The sequence below is a fragment of the Ceratotherium simum genome, chromosome 17, assembly GCF_057802395.1.
Source record: "Ceratotherium simum simum isolate JZ-2026a chromosome 17, ASM5780239v1, whole genome shotgun sequence".
In the NCBI taxonomy this organism is placed as follows: Eukaryota; Metazoa; Chordata; class Mammalia; order Perissodactyla; family Rhinocerotidae; genus Ceratotherium; species Ceratotherium simum.
Window position 1 is genome coordinate 23193311 of NC_141916.1, and position 20668 is coordinate 23213978.

A 20668-nucleotide genomic window follows, 5' to 3' on the forward strand; every position below is an offset into this window, starting at 1 on the left:
TAAATAAATAAATATAAAGCCTACATTATGTACTGCAGCTACACCCTTAATTGAACCTGGTCATGAAACATATGAAAGCAAAAATGAAACTTAAATCAGACTCCAGGCTGCAAAGTATTGTTGACTGAAGAAGCTACAAGATGAACCTTTCACTCACCGAAGGAAGCAGATGTGTTTCCATGTATAATGTATATTTTTAAAAGCAATTATTTTATATATAGAATGCGATTTAATAAAAACCACGCTCTACGTGAAGACTTGTAAACAGGAACCACAAAGAATGGTGTCTTTGCAAACACACAAACCTGTATGCATAAATGCAAGGCCTGTCAACCAAAATGTTGTGCTTCCTTTTCTATTCTCCTAAGCTTAAAAATACTGTAACTCAATGCAACGGTTAGCTGAAAGGGCACAGACACAAAACATGTAAATTGTTAGCCTTCTATGAGACATAATCGTGTCATGCATAATAGAAAAGATAGTGTTTCCTATGGAAATCTATTTTGAGATGCATCCATTTAAAGGCAACTGAGAGCTCAAAATCAAGTTCAACTGAAGAGAAACAGAGCCCTAGCAAATACTACAAAATGGACAAAGACATTCAACTAGGAGGAGAGCTGTGCTAAATCTTAATTCCAGAGCAGCAAAATGGTTCTGAATTCAAGCCAGTGATTAACCATGAGGTCACTCAAGGAACCAAGCAGAAACCACTGGTTAGAAGAAACAGATATTTATTTCACACCTCACACACTGTCAAAGGCAGGTGTGAAGCGTGAAGGGGGAGACCCTGTGATCACTCCTGCCACCAAGCAGCATGCTCCTACAGGCTTTCTGTACAGCCTTGCTTAAATGACTCAGTTCAGAAGAGTCTCGGCTAACAGCTGTGCCTGCATGGACTCCAGCCCAAGCTGAATCACATCTAATAATAGTTCTGAGTTCATTCTCAGACAACATGGCTAGAATGCTCTGAGAATTAATGGTGAACGTGTACTTCAATGAATATTCTATTTCATTGCTTGGTAATAAATCTTTAGCTCTGTACAACATAAATACTGACAAAGATACACACAGTCACCTTACTTGAAAGCCTGATTGGATAATTTTATCTAGTGGAGAAAAACATACTCCTCTTCATTTCAATACACTAGATAATTATTTGGCTTAATAATGGATGCTCTTGGGATCCCAAACACACTCCAGTATAATTTACATCACTTAAAACTTCAGTAAGGACTTACTCATTTCAAGATATTCATAAAATAATCCAAGTTTGCCCATGAGCTGCAGATGGTAGTCCTGTTCCCATCGGGGGGTTATCTTTTCTGCACCCGAAACTGTGCCACACCGTCCAATCAGATTCATGACCCAGCTGCCAAGAAAGATCCAATTACAAATTAGAATATGATCAGAACGAGGTCATAAAAATATTTTGCTCATTACTTGAAGCTGAACACACAATCTTCCCAAGAAATTAATTTCTCGTTTTCACGCTAAATTATTTCATTTCTGCCTCCCTACTCCAGAATATTTTGAAAAATAATGCTGACTATATACCTGGGTTTATCAAAAGTGTAACTGCTATTTTTTCTCCTACCTCCTTTTCATGTGAGCAGTTTAGTTTTTAAAAGATACTTTCCCTCATTTGATTAACTTTTCTTTTTTTTTCATGTCCCTCCTCTTATTCAAAATGGTCTTTCCAGTATGAACATCTGCAGAGAAATAAAAGAAAGACATGGCCTGTGAGCTGGTGATAAGTACTGTGGAGAAAAATAAAGTGGGGCAAGGAATGGAGAGTGTCTGCATTAGTGGTGGGGGAGTGGGGATGGTGGCAGGGAAGGCCTCACTAAGAGTGACATGTGAAGGAGGCTATGAAGGAGGCAAAGGGGCAGAGGGAACAGCAACTAGAGACCAGGAGGCAGGAGGAGGCCTCCCACGTTTGACAGACGCATGCAGGCTGGTGGAAACAAGTCTGGTGGTTTGGGGGGTTGGGGCCTAAGAGATCATTGTGAGGATTTGGGCATTTTTTATTCTGAAGGAAGTGGGGGGAGCCATTGAGGGTCACTGAGAAAAAAGTGCCATACTTCGACATTAGATAAAACAGGTACAAGACCTTATCTTAAGCTGAACAAATCAAGGAGCAGAGAAGCGAAACGCTGTCTCAAAGTCACAGTGCAGAGCTAGGAGAAAACACAGCCTCAACTGGCGGCCCAGCGCTCTGCCCACTACTGGATACTACTGCCCAGAGCTGTCTGTTGTCTGTATTACGTGATGTCTTTTTCTTTCTCAAAGCTCCCTTTTTTATGGCACTTTGTCCTGAAAAGGAATCAGAGTTGGTAGTGAAAAGAGGTATGCACCTGTAGCAGGGAGAACCGTTGTCCCTTAAAGCAACAGCTGGCTTGTGGTTTATTTGTGGAGCTCATCAGAAGAGGCACAGCAACAAACAACTTCAAATACAGATATAAACATCTGGCTAAGCTTTGGCTGATTAAACATGTTTGTATGGATTTCGAATTTGGACAATGAGAAGGCTTCACACTACTGTAAAGACAGTTGGGCAGGTTGCGCACAAGCATACACGCGGGGTAAGATATGAATTACAAAGAGCTCACCATGCTGGGTTTCCCACTGCTACTGACCTCAGTGTTGACTCATCACTGGCCTCTCCCCACTGTTTACCAAGGGGAGATTTCTCTACAACAGAACATGCCCCTGGCTTCGCAATCTTTCCCCACTTCTTTCTCTTCTACGATATTAGGGACACGGCAGGAAGCCATGGAAAGTGGAGGGGATACGGACTCAGGCACCCCTGAATCGGAACCCACACTCCATTGCTTACTTGCTATTTAACTTCAGTCAAATTCAAATGAAATGGGGTGATAAAGCCAACACTGCCCAGTGTTGCTGTCAGGATCCAATGATTTAAAACAGGTAAGGTATTTAGCACGCTTCCTAACACATCAAAACCCCCTGTGTGGGATTTTCTCTTGACCAATACAGGCTATACTAGCTGAAGCCAGCTGGAAATAAGACCTAAGTGACTTAGACTCTTGGCTCGGGGACACAACGCTGTCTGGATCAGTGGATCTTACCTCAGCACCTTTCAGAACGATGTGCAGTGCTTGTTGATAGTGTAGCTTCCTATGCCCCAACCCAAAGCTCTATAATCAGTCGAGTCTGAGGGATGGCCCGGAATCTGCAGTTTTACAGCCATTCCAGGGGCCTTGTGACACAGCTGGTAACGAGGGCCGCACATGTCCATCACCCTTGATGGCATTCACTTGAGATGACTGGTTTCTACTGCTTTACATTTTGCTCTGCCTCCCACTTCCAGCCTCAGCCTCTTGCTGAATCCTCTCTCTGCCCCAGAGGGGCACGCTTGCTCCAAAGAGCAAGTCTTTTACTATGGAGGCCCCAAATCCATCACAATTTGGATTCAGGATGAAACATCTGTCTTGGCCACCACTTGCATGACTAACTCATCTGGTGCTTCCCTCTTGTACTGTACTGGCTTCCCCCACCCAATCACATGAGGTCATATTAGAAGTCCTTCTTTTCTGAGCTACAGACTCTGAGCCTCTTGTTCAGTGTTCCTGAGTTGAACCACTCATCTGCAGTAGGAAATCTTGGGTTGCAGTCCATCCATCATTGTCCTTGGTCTTTTGGGTTTTCTATTCGGTTATGATTCCAGTATGGGGTTATCGATCTTGACTGTACATGAGAATCACCTATGGAACTTTTAAAAAATACAGATGCCAGATACTTCTTCCTCTGGCCAAGGCTGGACGCTTCCTCCCTCTACTAGGGGATACAAAATAATTTTTTTAGGAATTTACCATGCATACTAGCATTAACAGCAGCATGATAAGTTGCCCTTGACTAAGTACCTATCATATGTAAAGCATGGTGTGAAGCATTTTACACCTCATTTTGTCTTTGTATCTTCGTTATCGTGTTTAATCCACATACTACAGAATAATCACCATTTCTGTTTAGGACATACTACAGTATTCCAACTTGCTAATTTTGAATACAAGCATCCTTCACTAACTGAATCTATTTTATTCCTGAGTTTACTGTTCCCGAATTTAAAGAGTGAGTATGGCCAGTGAGGGGTGCCTGTATTAGGATTCTCTTATTGTATGTCTCTGGTTCATCCTCTAGCCAAATCATATCTGGAGAAGGGATATTTTCTCTTATAACAGTTCACTTTTTCTTATTACATAATAGTGCATATCCATTGTGGAAAATACAGAAAACATATCAAGGAAGAAAATTACAGCCATCCATTATATAAACACCAAAGAACGATGCTACTAGCATTTTGGATATTTAAATCTATTTTCCTTAACATTTTATCATAAAAATTTCTCCAGAGTAAGTTGCTTAACGCAGGAATTGTACCAGTCATTTGTCAATAAAATTCCCAGGAATGCCTCAAATATCAAAATACTGAGTGAGCCTGGGAAGACCAAAGAGCTCTGAGCTTTTTCTCTGGGTCCAACAAACAATTCTATTAATTTACTGATGTTATGTATTTGAAGCTATGAGTCACTCGTCCCCTCAGGTGCTTCTGACTGAGGACCCACGAAATGCCAGGTACTGCTCTAGATGCTACAGAGAGCCCAAAGGGAACTGGATCACAGTGCCAGATAGGCTTCTTCAATTGTTCCAAGAATCCTAGTCAAGGACCCCAAGTTCGCTTGGGAGGTGGAGGAAGGTAAGTTTACGGTGAAACTCACTTCACTATGTTCCTTGAAATATTTAAATGGCGTGGAGACAGCCGCTGATTTATAAGGCTTTTCTCTCCCTTCCTATATATTTTTGGGATGGATGTAGGTAGCAAGAGTGACTGATACATCGTTGGTATGTTAAGCTTTTGTATGAAAAAAGCAGGAAGGAAACCAGCACTTATGCAAAGACAAGCAGCTGTGATGAGAAGAGCCTAAGTCACTCTCTAATTTGGCTAATATTTAGCATTTCCAGTTTTCAAACAAGGGAAAGATCATTTAAAACCACACCACCTAATTTTTAGGCCAGGGGTAAAAATAACCCAAGGCAAAGTTCAGGTTACTGTAATTTGCAACAATGGAGTAATGCAACAATTAAGTAATGCAACTCACTTACAGTGAAGGCACAAACAGACCATGGATACTATAGCACATCCTTTATTTTAAAATATGCCATGTGAACAAGTTTCATTTCATATGAATTTCTTGGTACCAGTTTAGGAAATATACCCTCCACCCCTAATATTTAAATCAGAAAATAGCTCACTGACAACCAATTAGTCATGAAAATTCAGTGTTAAATAATTAACCCACTTCCTTCAGAAAACGCTTCTTAATAATCTAAGTTAAGCCTTTCCTCTATTTATTTTCACATACAAACACAGTATTTGTGCATGACCTACCTTTACTCATCTGGAAAAATCTGCATATGAGCTCAATGAAGGTAAGGGCTGTTTACTGCACGGTAGGCTAAAAAAAAATATTAACTTCACAGCTAAGATCAGAATCTTTTGGGGAGGAGAGGGATGTCTTTGTTTAGAGACAGACTTTGATAATTCATATTGAAGTTGGAGGATGAATGCCTGGTGAAGAAATATGGAAGGACACACTGAAACCCAGAGGTTTCTGCTCTATAAAAACAGGGAAAAAATAATTTAACTGCTCTACAAGGAAAATGAACAGAAAAACTTAGTAATGGGGGAGACACAGAAGAAAGGGGAGGGAGGAGAAAGAAAGAGAGGGAAGTTGTATGTGGTAGAGAAACAAGTCAAATGGCAGGAGACTGGAGCCTACAACGAAGGGTGCTTAAAAAAAATGCCAGCTGTACGGTGGGATGAAAGTCTTTAAAAAGATGGAGGATTTTTATTTCAAAATTAAAGTTTTTTGAGTTTCTGCCTCTGTGCCCCAAACATCAGTAAAGCGTGCTTGTGTGAGTGGTTTTGGAGGACACCAAGGAGAGGGGCTACACTCTACATTCAGGTTGGCCTGCAGAAGAGAATACAGATGTGGGAGGCAAGATAGAGAGAGATCAAAAATTTTGTGAGAAAAGAAACACAGAGCCAGAAACTATCTTGAAAAGCTAAGTATGGTAGGCAGAAAAATGGTCCCCCCAAAGATGTCCACATCCTAACCCCAAGAACATATGAATGTTAGGTTACGTGGCAAAGGGGAATTATGGTTGCAGATGGAGTTAAGGTGGCTAATCAGCTGACTTGAAGATAGAAAGATTATTTAGGTGGGCCCAATGTAATCACAAGAGTCATTAAAAGTAGAAAAGGTTGGTAGAAAAGAAGGGAGAGAGAGAGAGAGATGTGACTATAGTAGGAGAGTTGAAGACATGCAACATTGCTGGCTTTGAGATGGAGAAAAGAGGTTACAAGCCAAAGAATGTGGATGGCCTCTAGAAGTTAGAAAAGGCAAAGAAACAGATTCCCCTAGAGCCTTCAGAAAGGAACACAGCCCTGCTAACACCTTGACATTAGCCCAGTGAGACCTGGGGCAGACTTCTGACCTCAGGAACCATAAGATGTTAAATCTGTGTTGTTTTGTGTGGGATATTTGTTACAGCAGCAATAGAAAACTAATACAGTAAGCTCCCAGAAATTGCAGATGGCCTAGGACTTTCCACTGATATGGGATCAGGCTTAAGCAAAAATTTAAAAGGACAGTATGACCTTAGCTAGCATCTGTTCTTCTCATTTTTTAGGGAAAGACCAGTCAAAAGCCTTGTGGTTATTATTTTAGACATTTATCTCTTTTATTTTAGACATTTATCACATGGAACCCTGTGCCTTAGGACCATAAGAGAATCTCTATTCTTGAAGGCATGTGGGTTTGGAGTCATGGGGTCTTAGATTTGAATCCTATAGTAGTATCTTATTGGCAATGTGAACTTGGGTAAGTCATTTAACCTCTTTAAGCCACATAGTCTTCATTTGCAAAAGGGACATCAAAATAAGGATAGTTTGGAAAATTACATGATATATATATATATATATATATATATATATATATATATATATATATATATATATACATAAAGCACTTAATACAGTGACTAGCACATACTAGGAATTCAACAAATTATTATTACTGGTTTTTAAATGCATGGTATAAAGGGAGGAGAAAGTTGTGAGAAGTTGTGGAAATCCTTAGTTCACAGCCCCAACAAGGGCCATCTCCTAAAGGGCTACATCAGTCAGCCACCAACAACTAATAGGGCTAACAGGCATAAACTATAGCAGATGGGGATTTATGGTAAATATAAAAAGGGAGGCTTTTGGGGCCAGCCCTGGTGGCCTAGATGTTAAGTTCAGTGCACTCCACTTCAGTGGCCCTGGTTCGGTTCCCAGGCACAGACCTACACCACTTGTCAGTGGCCATGCTGTGGCAGTGGCCCACACACAAAAAAGAGGAAGATCAGCAACAGATGTTGGCTCAGGGCGAATCTTCCTCAACAACAAAAAAAAAAAAAAAAAAAAAGGAGATTTTTAAACATAATTATTAAACAGTGGATATATTTACACCACTGGTTGGGACCATCCTGTCTGGAGACCTTTGATAAGCATCAAGTCTACTCCATTTTAGAAGTGGGCATTTAGCTATGTGGACATGTAGGCAAAAGACCTGGATGGGTGGGCTGTTCCATCTCTCATCACATCCCCAAGATTACACAATTTAATACTCACGGAAGTAACACCTCTTGTATGTTATTCCAGATTGCTTTTCCTCCCATGATTATTGTCAGCTGCGTTGTCAATTCAAGGAGACAGCCACCTGGCTCACACTGGAATGTTAAGAAAATCTCATTTAAATTTTAGATGGGTCTAACATGAAATAGAGTCATTAATTTTATTTTTTCTGATATTCTGTTTAGACTAAAAAAAAAATCTAAGGAATATACAACGAAAAAACTGTTCACTGGGCAACTGAGAGAAAACATGAAGCAGCTACAACTGTCAAGAGAATACAGTTCTATATTCACACCTCTTCATTTCTGTATTTTCCCAGCCAATAAACTGGATCTCCTGGATAACCTACAAATTTGCCCTTAAAGAATGCGATGTAGAAACACGAAGAGTAATAGTTGACAAACTGGAATAAGAACATCTTCATGGTTAGGCTATTCTCATAATCGGTTTGGGTCCTTGGGAGTTCTGTAGTTAAAACAAAGAGAAGGAGGATTTAAAAATTGTGAACAGCTTTGAGACCCTAATCAAAGACACTGATACATGAGTTCACATGGTAAAAAAAAATACAGTTCACACTGTTTCCATTAAAGCTGTTTTGAATTCCTTAATATAGCTACTGCGTTAATTCCAAGTTTACACACTGTTGTAAGAGTCCCCCCACCGCACCCCCCTCTGAATATAATATCCCCACAAGGCAAAAAATATTCAACTCTTCCTTAGAATTTACAAGCACAATGCTATCAAATGGGCAAGAACTGTCTTTTCTCAGGTCTAAGTTGACAGAAAATTATTTTTGAATAGCTTGCTAAATGATATTCTCCTGTCTTCCTGAATTGCAATAAGGTAGGTCTGCTGAAGAAAACAAACAAAACAAGGGGCAACTTGCTAGAAGCATTTGGGGAAGATAAAACAGGTCATCCTCCTAGCTTAGCATTTAAATCGGTCTGATCATTTTCACAAGATGACCACTAAGCAGACCATTTGGAGAATGACCCAGGCATATGCAGCGGGTGGGAAGCACTTAACTTTGGCCACTAAGCAGCTGCCTGGGATACAAGCCAGAGAAAAGAAACATTTATTACAAAAGCCAGAGCTGATGAGAATGGATCTATATTAAAATGAACAGCATGGGGGGAAGACATGCAACAGTGTATTACTTGTCCTCTCAGCAACAGAGGAGTATATTTGCCACCGGAACCATGACACTATTCCACTTATGTGCAATAAAGAGACCATTTACTTTCAACAATAGGGTACATGATCTAATGTAATTGAAAATATTATTCAGCACTGCTCTGTTTACACAGAGCTTGGACATTCTAATGATTGTCTTTGCTTTGTCCCTTTTAGTAAAGCAAAGCTGTAGATAATTCATTTCCTATACAAGCTAGAGAAAATACATTTACACTTGAAATTTTCCAAAAATTGTAACATCCTGAAATTAAAATGCCTAAAAGATACAGTCTCTATTTTCACCAGGTCCTAGAAATGTCTTAGGAATGATCTGAGCTATAGCAGGACCTTACCAAAGTTAGTAATCATGATTGCCACTTTTTCATATATCATGTTCAGAATCATGATGATGATAAAGCTGATGATGGAAGCAGTGATGGTCGTGGCTGTCTGTGGAGTCAGAAGCTTCTGGATTGGGTCTGTTCCATTAAAGGCATTGGGAAGTTTTCTAGAAAATGCAATCATCACTGACAGCCTGTAGACAATGATCCCAATAACCGAAGCGATGATCAGTAGGATCTGAAAACACAATAAAAACAGCAGCATGAGACTCACCCATAATCATTTTTTGTGTGTGTGAGGAAGATCAGCCCTGAGCTAACATCTGTTGCCAATCCTCCCCTTTTTTGCTGAGGAAGATTGGCCCTGGGCCAACATCCGTGCCCATCTTCCTCTACTTTATATGGGATGCCGCTGCTGCATGGCTTGATAAGCAGTGTGTAGGTCCACGCGCAGGATGTGAACCTATGAACCCCAGGCCACCAAAGCAGAGCGCACGAACTCAACTACTACATCACTGGGCTGGCCCCCATAATCGTATTTTTATACTTAAAAATTGGCCCCACAATTAGGGGTTCACAGGTTTGGATCCCAGGCGCACCTCCACACCACTCATCAAGCCATGCTGTGGCAGTGTCCCACATAGAAAACAGAGGAAGATTGGCACAGATGTTTGCTCAGTGACAATCTTACTTACCAAAAAAAAAAAAAAAAAAAGAAAATTGGCCTCACACTTAAATGGACAAGGTGCATGTTTGAAGTGATGTAAATCTCACAAAACTGCCACAAGGGAGGTGGAAATCGGGCATGGTAAATTTCAAAGAAAGGAAAAGGACTGATGGAAGTTAAAAGAGAGTACACCCACTAAAGTAATATGTTAACAAGAGGAGAAACTGCGTGCAGGGCATGAGGGGTATGTGAGAACTCTGTACTTTTTGTGCAATTTTTCTGTAAACTTAAAACTGCTCTAAAAAAGAAGGTCTACTAAAAAGAAAGAGCGAGTGCATCTTCAGATGGAGTAAAAATGGAATTACTGGTAGCAGGTTCTGGTAGAAGGAAAAAGTCTGTGTATAGCAGAACCAGTAAAAACATCCCTTCTATAATTAGAGATTTAGGTTATGAATTAGTGTTTTTTACTCAATTATAATCTATTAAGAGGATATGTTTCCTTCCAACAGAGAACTCATCACGGGTTCAAGGGTCAGGAGGTGCAAGCTCTTGTCTTAGCCACCATAGCAGGTAAGATTCCGAACGGGACCAATGAAGCTGCAGAGGTGCCGAGGTCGCTGTTGGAAATGACAGCAGGTCTCTGCTGATAGAAGCTTCACACACTTTTCACACTTAGATGTTAAGATCTTAAACTGGCAGTTATTCATACCTGCATGTGCACAAGATTCATTTCACTAATCCACTGCATTTTTGACTGCAGAGACCCAATGTCAGAAGGGGTGTCTAGAAGCATAGTTTGCATGCAGTAGAATTTCACTTCCTCGCTCGGCAGGTTTCCTGTGGCCACTGAACAATGCACATTAAAAGTCCCATTTTTAAACTGTTTTCCCTATATCTACTTTCTTGGACTTATTCCAGAAGTATGTACTCCATGTAGCTGACTGCTTGTGATGACTACCACAAGAGAGAAAAGCTACAAAGAATGTGAATTTCAGGACCAAGCAAATGTCATGTTGTTTACAGTCGAAGAGAGAGGCTGGTTTCCACCTGTGGAGAGCAGTAAAGGGGGGTGATTAGAGGCGCAGTCCTGGAGCCCGACTCCTGCATTTGAATCCTGGCTCTGCCACGAGCTGTGGGACCTGGTGCAAATGACTTAACCTTTTGGGGCTTCCACTTCCTCATCCATATAATAGGAGGATAATAATAGCAACTACTTATAGGATTGTTGTGAGGACGCAACAAGTTACTACTGGTAAAAACACTTAGAACATTAAAATGCACATGAAAAATACCACATAAATGTTAGCTATGATTATGGCAACCAAAGAGTTAGCAAGATGCTTTTCCTACTTTTTGAGCCACGAGTGTGTAGAGAAGGCATTATATTTCCTCTTCTAATCTCTCTCATTATCTCCTTTCCTTCATAGTTAAGGCTTAATATTTGTGAAAGGAATAACGTGTGTGTGTGTGTGTGTGTGTGTGTGTGAGTGTATGTGAAAATTAGCCAAGGTTGAGAAAAATGTACTATTAGAGAAGCTGTATTGAGTCTTATTCCCTCAGCACAACACAGAAAAGGTCATTTAAATAGTACGTATTTTAAAAAATTATCTTCATAATAATGTTTTAAAGTATTAAGTAATTATTAATAGTTAAGATTCTTTAAATGCTTACTGTTCACCTCAGCACACATCTACTTTTCAAATCCTCACAACAACCCTGTGAGGTAGGTAGTATTATATCTCTCTTACAGATAAGTAAATGGAGCCACAGAGAGATTAAGCAATTTGCCCCAAATTAAGCAAATAGTAAGTGAAAGAACTGAGATACTCAAAAACTACAAAGACACGCTAACCTCAACATGGCACTGCCTCCCACATGGTTTATGTAATGAATTCTAATTCATTTCAGAGCTTTTACAAACTTGATATGTTTCCATAGTTCTTCGGGGCACTTGATGGGTTCGATATTTCTTCATAGGAAGCCAGGAAGCTTTTCTTTCTCCTTCCTCAAGTTTCTTACATATCTTTTCTGATTATACTTTAATATACTTTTCCGATCATAACTTTAATGCGTGCTCATCGTAGAAAATTTGAAAGTACCCTGTAGTGGATACTGGTTGCTTCTGCTGCCCTGGATCTGTTCCCAGTCTTAGAAGAGGACCCAGATTTTGCTTTGGGGGAATAACCGCTCCTCCACTTGCAGTCCTGTGGTTTGGACTGGACTCTCCCCTGCTTCCTTGGACTTCAGAGGTAGATCCTAATTGGCTTGAGACAAATAGGTATCTCTTCCTATTGGCCTCAGCAATTGATTCAAAGACAACCTAATAAGAGCCATTGAGATGTGAGGAGATATCTGCTAGTGCCCACGGGAAAGAGACAGGGAAGCTTCCTCTGTCAATAGAGGAAGATGCTAAAAGAAATCTCTCTTGGCTTGGATATGACGTGAGATCTGGAATGCTGCAGCCATTTTGTGACCATAAGGGAGTGCCTAGAACCACCATACCAGGAGATCACAATATGCAGAATGAAGACAGAACAAAACATAGCCCATAACATCATCTGGGCTGCAGTATCTATCCTTGACTGAAGCCATACCTCAAACCTGGGATTTTCAGTTACAGGAGCCAATAAATCCCATTCACTCTCATTTTTGTTGTTGATGTTTAAACTAATCAGAGATTGATTTTCTGTCACCTACAACTGAAAGACTCCTAACTATCAAAATAAAGAACAAAATACAAAGAAAAATAGGAAAAAATGTATCTATTATCTACACATAGGCATAATTCCTTCAAAACTATGCATTGTTGGCATACTGAAAATCATTTTATACATTAATTTTATCCTTTCGCTAAGCCTCTCATAACCATAACATTTTTACATGTCATAAAATATTTTCATGGACATACTTTTTCATGGCTGCACAATATTCCACTGTACGAAGGGTTGGAAGTAGGATATCTTAGCTAAGATGTATATATATATGTGAAATAAATACGTCTGTGACAAACTCTTTACTTTTACTTACCATTTTGAGATGTTTCCTGATTAAAAGTTTTTAAAAGCTGAATTAGTGGATTAAAGCATATGAATATTTTTGACTCTTGATATGTACTGACAACCTGGCTTCTAAGAAGGCCAGAGCAGTGTCCAATTCCAACAGCCTAGGTATGAGAGAGGAGCTGATCACTGCATTTCATCCTCACACACACTAAGCCTTATCACTTAAGAGGTGAAAAATCATATTTCACTTTAATGTGCACCGATTCAATTACTATTGAGAGTTGACATTTGCCATGATATTTTTCCTTTTGTGAATGTGTATTCATGTTTCTCTGCCTCCTTAGCTCCTGGGATCTTTAGTGTTATCTTAGAAATGCTCCAGACTCTATGTATTGAAGATATTAACACTTTGCCCTATTTGTTGACAATATTTCTTCTGGTGTTTTGTTCAAACTTAGGATGACTTTGATGTCTGGAAATCTTTAAATATTTTCCTCTGAAACTTCTTCTATTGCTATTAGGTTTAGAAAGTCTTTTTACATCTAGAGATTGTATATTCATCAATATTTATTTCTAGTTTTTTATACTGTTACTTTGTTTCTGTAACTTACTACAGTATGTGGTTATTAGTATGGTTTCAATCCTTACTTTTTTCCCAAATAGCTAACAAGTGTTCCATTACCATTTACTGAATAATCTTTCCTTATCCCACTGATTTATAATGCCTCCCTTCTCATATATTAAATTACCACTGATATCAGGGTCTGTATCTGGGCTTCACGTCCTACTCGCTAATCTGGCTATTCTTGAGCCAATAAAATCTCATTATATTACTAATATGATTTTATTAATAATAAAAATTAATTTCATAAGTTCTGATATTTAAGAAATATTATCTTTTTATTGAGAATCATTTGTTTAAGACCTCTATGTCTTCCAGTAGTTTTTATGTTTTCTTTGATAGGTCCTATTATCTTTTTGTTAAGGCTACTCCTAGACATTTTATTTTAATTGTTACTGTTGGAAAATTTTAGAATTCTGACTGCCTCCCATTTGGTCTCTTCTCCAGAAACTGGAAAATCCCAAACCATTGATCTGATTTAAACAAATGACGGGAAAGAACTCTGAAGAACCACTGAGAAAAGATCAATATTTTGAAACCTTGAGAGTTGCTCCACATGGTGGCTAAGTAATTCTCTGGAAACAATTCTCCCTATTAGGCTACATATTCTCCAGCTTGGTTTTTAGTTTCCTCAACATTTAAAATTAGATATTATGGACAGCTAATCTTCGACAAAGGAGCCAAGAACATACAATGGAGAAAGCAAAGTCTCTTCAACAAATGGTGTTGGGAAAACTGGACAGCCACATACAAAAAAATGAAAGTAGACCCTTACCTTACACCATACACAAAAATTAACTCAAAATGGATTAATGAGTTGAATGTAAGACCTGAAACTATGAAACTTCTAGAAGAAAACATAGGCAGTAAGCTCTTCGACATCGGTTTTAGCAACATATTTTCAAGCACTATGTCTGACCGGGCAAGAGAAACAACAGAAAAAATAAACAGGGGCCAGCCCCCTGGCTTGGCCGGTAAGTGCGCGCACTCCACTACTGGAGGCCGGGGTTCGGATCCCGGGCCCGCACCGAAGCACCGCTTGTCCGGCCATGCTGAGGCTGTGTCCCACGTACAGCAACTAGAAGGATGTGCAACTCTGACATACAACTATTTACTGGGGCTTTGGGCAGAAAAAGGGAAAAAAAAAGGAGGAGGGCTGGCAATAGATGTTAGCTCAGGGCCGGTCTTCCTCAGCAAAAAGAGGATTGGCATGGATGTTAGCTCAGGGCTGATCTTCCTCACAAAAAAAAAAAAAAAAGAAGAGAAAAAATAAACAAATGGGACTACATCAAACTAAAAAGCTTCTGCACAGCAAAGGAAACCATCAACAAAATGAAAAGGCAACCTAACAATTGGGAGAAGATATTTGCAAACCCTATATCTGATAAGGGGTTAATCTCCAAAATATATAAAGAACTCATGCATCTCAACAACAAAAAAACTAACAACCCAATTAAAAAATGGGGTAAAGATCTGAACAGACATTTCTCCAAAGAAGATATACAGATGGCCAACAGGCACATGAAAAGATGTTCAACATCATTAACTATCAGGGAAATGCAAATCAAAACTTCAATGAGATATCACCTCATGCCCATCAGAATGGCTATAATTAACAAGACAGGAAACAACAAGTGTTGGAGAGGATGTGGAGAGAAGGGAACTCTCATACACTGCTGGTGGGAGTGCAAACTGGTGCAGCCACTATGGAAAACAGTATGGCGATTCCTCAAAAAATTAAGGATAGAACTACCATACGATCCAGCTATTCCACTGCTGGGGTATTTATCCACAGAACTTGAAAACACCAATGCATAAAGATACATGCACCCCTGTGTTCATTGCAGCGTTATTCACAATAGCCAAGACTTGGAAGCAAACTAAGTGCCCATCAAGGGACGAATGGATAAAGAAGATGTGGTATATATACACAATGGAATACTACTCAGCCATAAGAAACGATGAAATCCAGCCATTTGTGACAACATGGATGGACATTGAGGGTATAATGCAAAGTGAAATAAGTCAGAGGGAGAAGGTCAAATACCATATGATCTCACTCATTAAGTAGTAGATAATAACAACAAACACACAGAGACAGAGATTGGATTGATGGTTACCAGAGGGGAAGAGGGCGAAAGGGATAATTAGGCACATGTATGTGGTGATGGGTTGTAATTAGTATTTGGGTGGTGAACATGAGAACATGATGTAATCCATGCAGAAATAGAAGTATAATGATGAACACCTGAAATTTATGCAATGTTGTAAACCAATGTTACCGCAATAAACAAAACAAAACAAAACAAAAATAAAATAAAATACAATTAGATATTAAGGGGCTGACCCGGTGGCGTATCGGTTAAGTACGTGCACTCTGCTGCAGTGGCCCCGGGTTCGCAGGTTTGGATCCTGGGTGTGCACTGACGCACCGCTCATCAAGCCATGCTGTGGCGGCATCCCATATAAAGTAGAGGAAGATAGGCACAGATGTTAGCCCAGGGCCAATCTCCCTCAGCAAAAAGAGCAAGATTGGCAACAGATGTTAGCTCAGGGCTAATCTTCCTCACATACATACATAAATACATACATAAAATTAGATATTAAAAAATTTGTGACAGACTCTTACCCAGAACAAGACAGCACTTGCACACAGGGTTATACGTATACATTTTCCGCAGGCAGTATAGGGAATACGCTCTTCTTCCTAATCAAAAAAAAAAAAAAGAAGTTTACTCAATCAAGGGGTTCACGCCAATGAAATGATTTTTCTTCTAATCACTCACTAAATCCTTGGCTTAATTTTTTTTTAATTTAGTTTTCAAACATAGCCTCCTTAATTTAATTGCATGTTGTTTGTTAACAATTTCAAACATAGAAACAAAACATGTGCAGTGTTCATTTCCATATTTGTTGAAAATGTAAGCGTGAATAATAAACTGCTTATCTGCCGGGACCTGAGCTCAGGAGTTTGGACATCCGACGAGGCCAAGGTGTAAAGCTACACTCCTGAGCTTGTCTTCGATTTCAGAAGTGGCTGCAATGATAGCACAGAGCCCATGCAGGACAAAAAACTTCACAGATGTCTGCAAATATTACGTTATCTATTACGTGTTTCTTAGTTGAGCTTTATATATTAATTCGGCATAACTATGAATTTTTAAAGAATTTTTAAAGTTTCCATTTTATAGTTTATATGACTATATTTGAAATTTTAAGAGAAGAAATCAGTACTTCTCAAGATTTACCTGGATTGTAAGAGTAGCTATTGTAGAATAGCTGCCAATACTTACATGGCATTTACTCTGTGCCAGGTACTATTCTAAGCAGGTTCTACACATTAAATCAATTAATCCTTCCTACAATCATACGAGGAAGCAACTCTTTGATCCCCATTTTATAGTTGAGGCAACTATGGCACAGAGAAGTTAAATAATTTGTCCAAGATCATTCAGCTAGTAAGCTGCTGTGTTTGGATTTGAATTCAACTCGTGCATTCCCAAGACTTCACCACCACACTACAGGCCTCTCTAAACCAACAGAGGATGTATTACCAACAAGAGTCAAATGAGGAAGAAAGGTCAAGAAACTTGAACCTTCATCTTCATTTTTTTAACAAGCAACGTTCCAACGGAAATTTAACTCATTAGTTGGCAATTTTAAATTTAAAACTGGCAGGTTTAAATTACCAAATTGTCTTTTCTTCAGTATTTTTCCTATGCTGCCAATATTGTAAGCTTTTGTTTTCCAGTACTCAAAAGATGTTATAAACATCTAATTTTTCTAAGTTTCAGCTTTCGTTTCTGAATGTACAACCTTTCAACAACACATGCTTTGACTCCATCTTCCGTAGTAAACAGTGGCAAGTACTCATAATGGAGATTATTTGAAGCTTGTTACATTGTAAAAGACAATTGTCACCTTCTGTTGATAACTGAACCTCATTTTTTTCCATTCATAAAATGAGGAGGTTGAACTGTTCCCTCCAGTCTATTTTAGAGCCGACATTCTGTAAATCTGTGATTCAATTTATAAAATCTATAGTTGGGGATGTTTTCAGATGCTCTTGGTAAAAGCATTTTGTTTCCAAGAGTTATTCGTATTCAAAACCTACTGTCCTTATGCTGATGACTGCCAGTACAATCACCTCTAAATTTTCTGTTGATGGAAAGAAGCAATAATGCAGATGATTCAAAAATCATCTTCCACTGGCTTTGGAATATTTATACAGAGATATATAGTTTTATTTTTTATTTTGCAGCAACAAGTTTACCTTTCCAATGATATAAAATGCCTAGCATGGTGCCTGAACCTAGTTAAACTTCAAAAAATGTTTCCCTTCTTCCTCCATCCTTTCTCCTACCTTAGGATAAGAGCCACACTATTCTGTGCACATCCCAACCAGAAGGTGGAGCAGTGACTGAGGCTTAGTACAACACAAAGGGGCAGCTAGTTTAGGATGAAAAAGGGGCTGTAGGGCTGGCCCCGTGGCTTGGCGGCTAAGTGCACGCGCTCTGCTACTGGCAGCCTGGGTTCGGATCCCGGGCATGCACCAACACACTGCTTGTCCAGCCATGCTGAGGCGGCATCCCACATATACCAACTAGAAGGATGTGCAACGATGACATACAACTATCTACTGGGGCTTTGGAGAGAAAAAGGGAAAAAAAGGAGGAGGATTGGCAATAGATGTTAGCTCAGGGCTAGTCTTCTTCAGCAAAAAGAGGAGGATTGGCATGGATGTTATTAGCTCAGGGCTGATCTTCCTCACAAAAAAAAAAAAAGACTAGTAAATAAGAAAGAAGAAAAAAAAAAGAGGGGCTATAATAATGAAGGTGCATGTGAAAAATTGAGAATCAACTATAAAAACCAATGCAGCTTTTCTTAAACATCTATGTCATAGAGTCTACTTTTTTTTTTTTTTTTTGCATTTTTTACTGGTATTCAGAAAGGACACAAACCAATGCATCTTGTCTTACCCATTTATGTCAGAGTCTAATTTTTGTTTTTTTACTTTTATTATAAAAGAAGGAACCTCATTTATCTCCCATGTCCACTGTTCTAAGCAGTGCTTCTTCACCTTGGCTGCACATTGGAATCACCAGAGGAGCTTTAAAAAATTCCTGTGCCCAGAACACACCCCAGGCCACTAAGTACCATCAGAGTATGTAGTGATGGAAGCCAGGCATCAATATTGTTTAAGGTCCCCAGGTGATTCCAATGTGCAGCCAAGGTTGAGAACCCTTGCACTAAATCGCATCTAAATCACATCCTCCTTACCTGAGTAATCTCATTGATCACCACATGAGTACACCGTGCCTCATATTCTGGACGGGGTTGTTCTTCCTGCTGTAACTCAACAGTGTCCCATTCATACTCAAGCTCCGCCTGGCGCCGCTTCCAAAACTCCAAAAACAAGGTAACTAACAGAGAAAGAATAGCATCATTTGGATCTTCAATGATGACTGATGGTTCAGAAATCTGTATTGAACAATATTAGTTATCCATAATACTTTTGGATATGGTCAGTAAAATCTAATTTATAGGTGCCACTAATATTTAAAGAGAGAAAAATGGGTTAATGTTGTTTTTCTTTAGAAAATGTTGATAATTTAGTCAACTTATGAACACAGACTATAGCTTATGGGAAAGGTAATAATGTGATGGTCAGAAGGCATGTGAGTGTGTCTAATGCTAAAGCATCTGCTACCAGCACTTGATTGCCAACTAAAAACGACAAATAACTATCATAATTCAAAAGCAGTTCACCGTCCCTCCTTCAGTCTGCTCTTGCCTACATCCCTCTCCCTCTCTTCCTTCCTAAGGGCCTGGTGTGGGGGACTCTTCAGTAGACACCAAATCTCTCTGTTTACCACCACTCAACCCACCCCAAATTAAAATAATAATATTCTTAAATATGGAAAACTGATATTTTTCACAATCTTGTCTAAAGTAAGAATAAAATAATTTTTAGAAATCTTCATCATTTCTCAAGATTTTTAACTTAAAATTCTAAGACAAAATTAAAAGTTAATTGAAAATGTAGTTTCAGGGTAAATCCCTAGGCCCTTCTTCCAAGCAGACTGCTACCACTAAGCCCTTCTTAGATATTCTGGAATTACCACTGTTTCATCCACAAATATTTTTTGAGTCTCTACTATGTGCTGAGAATAAAGAGAAAAAAGACACAGGCCCTACATGAAGGAGCTCCTAGGTGTGTGGGAATGATGGTGAAGTGATAGTTACACTAGACTATTATGATAAAGGTAAGCACAGGTTGCTTTGGGCACACAGAGATAGAATATGTAACCAAGGCTCTCCCAGAGGAGGGGACCACTGCAGTGAGGTCTGAAATGACTAAGAGCTGATCGGGTCAAGGTGGAATGTTAAGGCCATTTCCCCCTAGGGAGCTACACGTGCAAAGGCAAGAAGGCCACAGAGAGCCAGGTACTTTCCAGGAACTGCAAACAGTCTGGAAGTGAGCATACGGTGTGATGAGGAACATGGGGCGGCCAGGTGGGGAGATCCACAGGCGCACATCACAAAGCACTTTGTGTGCCTTGAAAGGAGTTCCAATTTTAACTTAAAAGTGGGGCAGACATTGAAGGTGGTCTAGAGAGAAACGAGAGGCAGAGAGACCTACCAGCAGGGATGTGAGGAGGCCTGCTTTGGCCAGGGGAGAGAAGATGGCATGTTTAGCAGGCAGATGAAATGGATGCAGGTGTGATAGAAGGAGGAGGAAGAGGTCATGGAGGCCGGCCAGGTCTCTGGCTTGGGTGATGTCCTAAACTCCAGTGCCATTCCCTGAACTAAGGGCAGTAACAGGAGCAACTCTGAGAGAGAGGACAACTGGTTCAGTTCTGATCAGGTGCCTGCAGGCCACAGGAGAGACGTCCAGTAGGCAGGTGAAAGGCCAGAACTCGGAAGAAAGATCTGGGCTGAGCCAGGAAGTTTTACTGTTTTAGGTGGTAACTGGGGCCATGAGTGGACGAGATCACTAAACGAGGTGTGGAGGGGTAGTTCTCACCCTGGCTGCACATGAGAGGCACCTGGGAGCTTTTAAATAACACGGAGTCCAGACACCACCCCTGAGATTCTCATTTTATTGGTCTGGAATGGGACCTGTGCATTGGTTTTCGTTTTTGTTTTTGTTTTTTACAGCTC

The 20668-nt window shown here is 39.8% G+C and overlaps 1 protein-coding gene across 2 annotated transcripts in view; it reads right to left on the reverse strand.

Moving 5' to 3' along the window:
• ANO6 (anoctamin 6) overlaps nucleotides 1-20668 on the reverse strand; it is a 188333-nt gene that overhangs the window by 20898 nt on the left and 146767 nt on the right. For both annotated transcript variants that reach the window (XM_004428921.3, XM_087442527.1), the window contains 6 exons: nucleotides 18785-18927; nucleotides 16134-16211; nucleotides 9226-9451; nucleotides 7995-8164; nucleotides 7697-7794; nucleotides 1239-1369 (listed from right to left, as the gene is read on the reverse strand). In XM_004428921.3, coding sequence (XP_004428978.1) covers nucleotides 1239-1369; nucleotides 7697-7794; nucleotides 7995-8164; nucleotides 9226-9451; nucleotides 16134-16211; nucleotides 18785-18927 — 846 coding nt within the window. The remainder of the gene's footprint in view (nucleotides 1-1238; nucleotides 1370-7696; nucleotides 7795-7994; nucleotides 8165-9225; nucleotides 9452-16133; nucleotides 16212-18784; nucleotides 18928-20668) is intronic.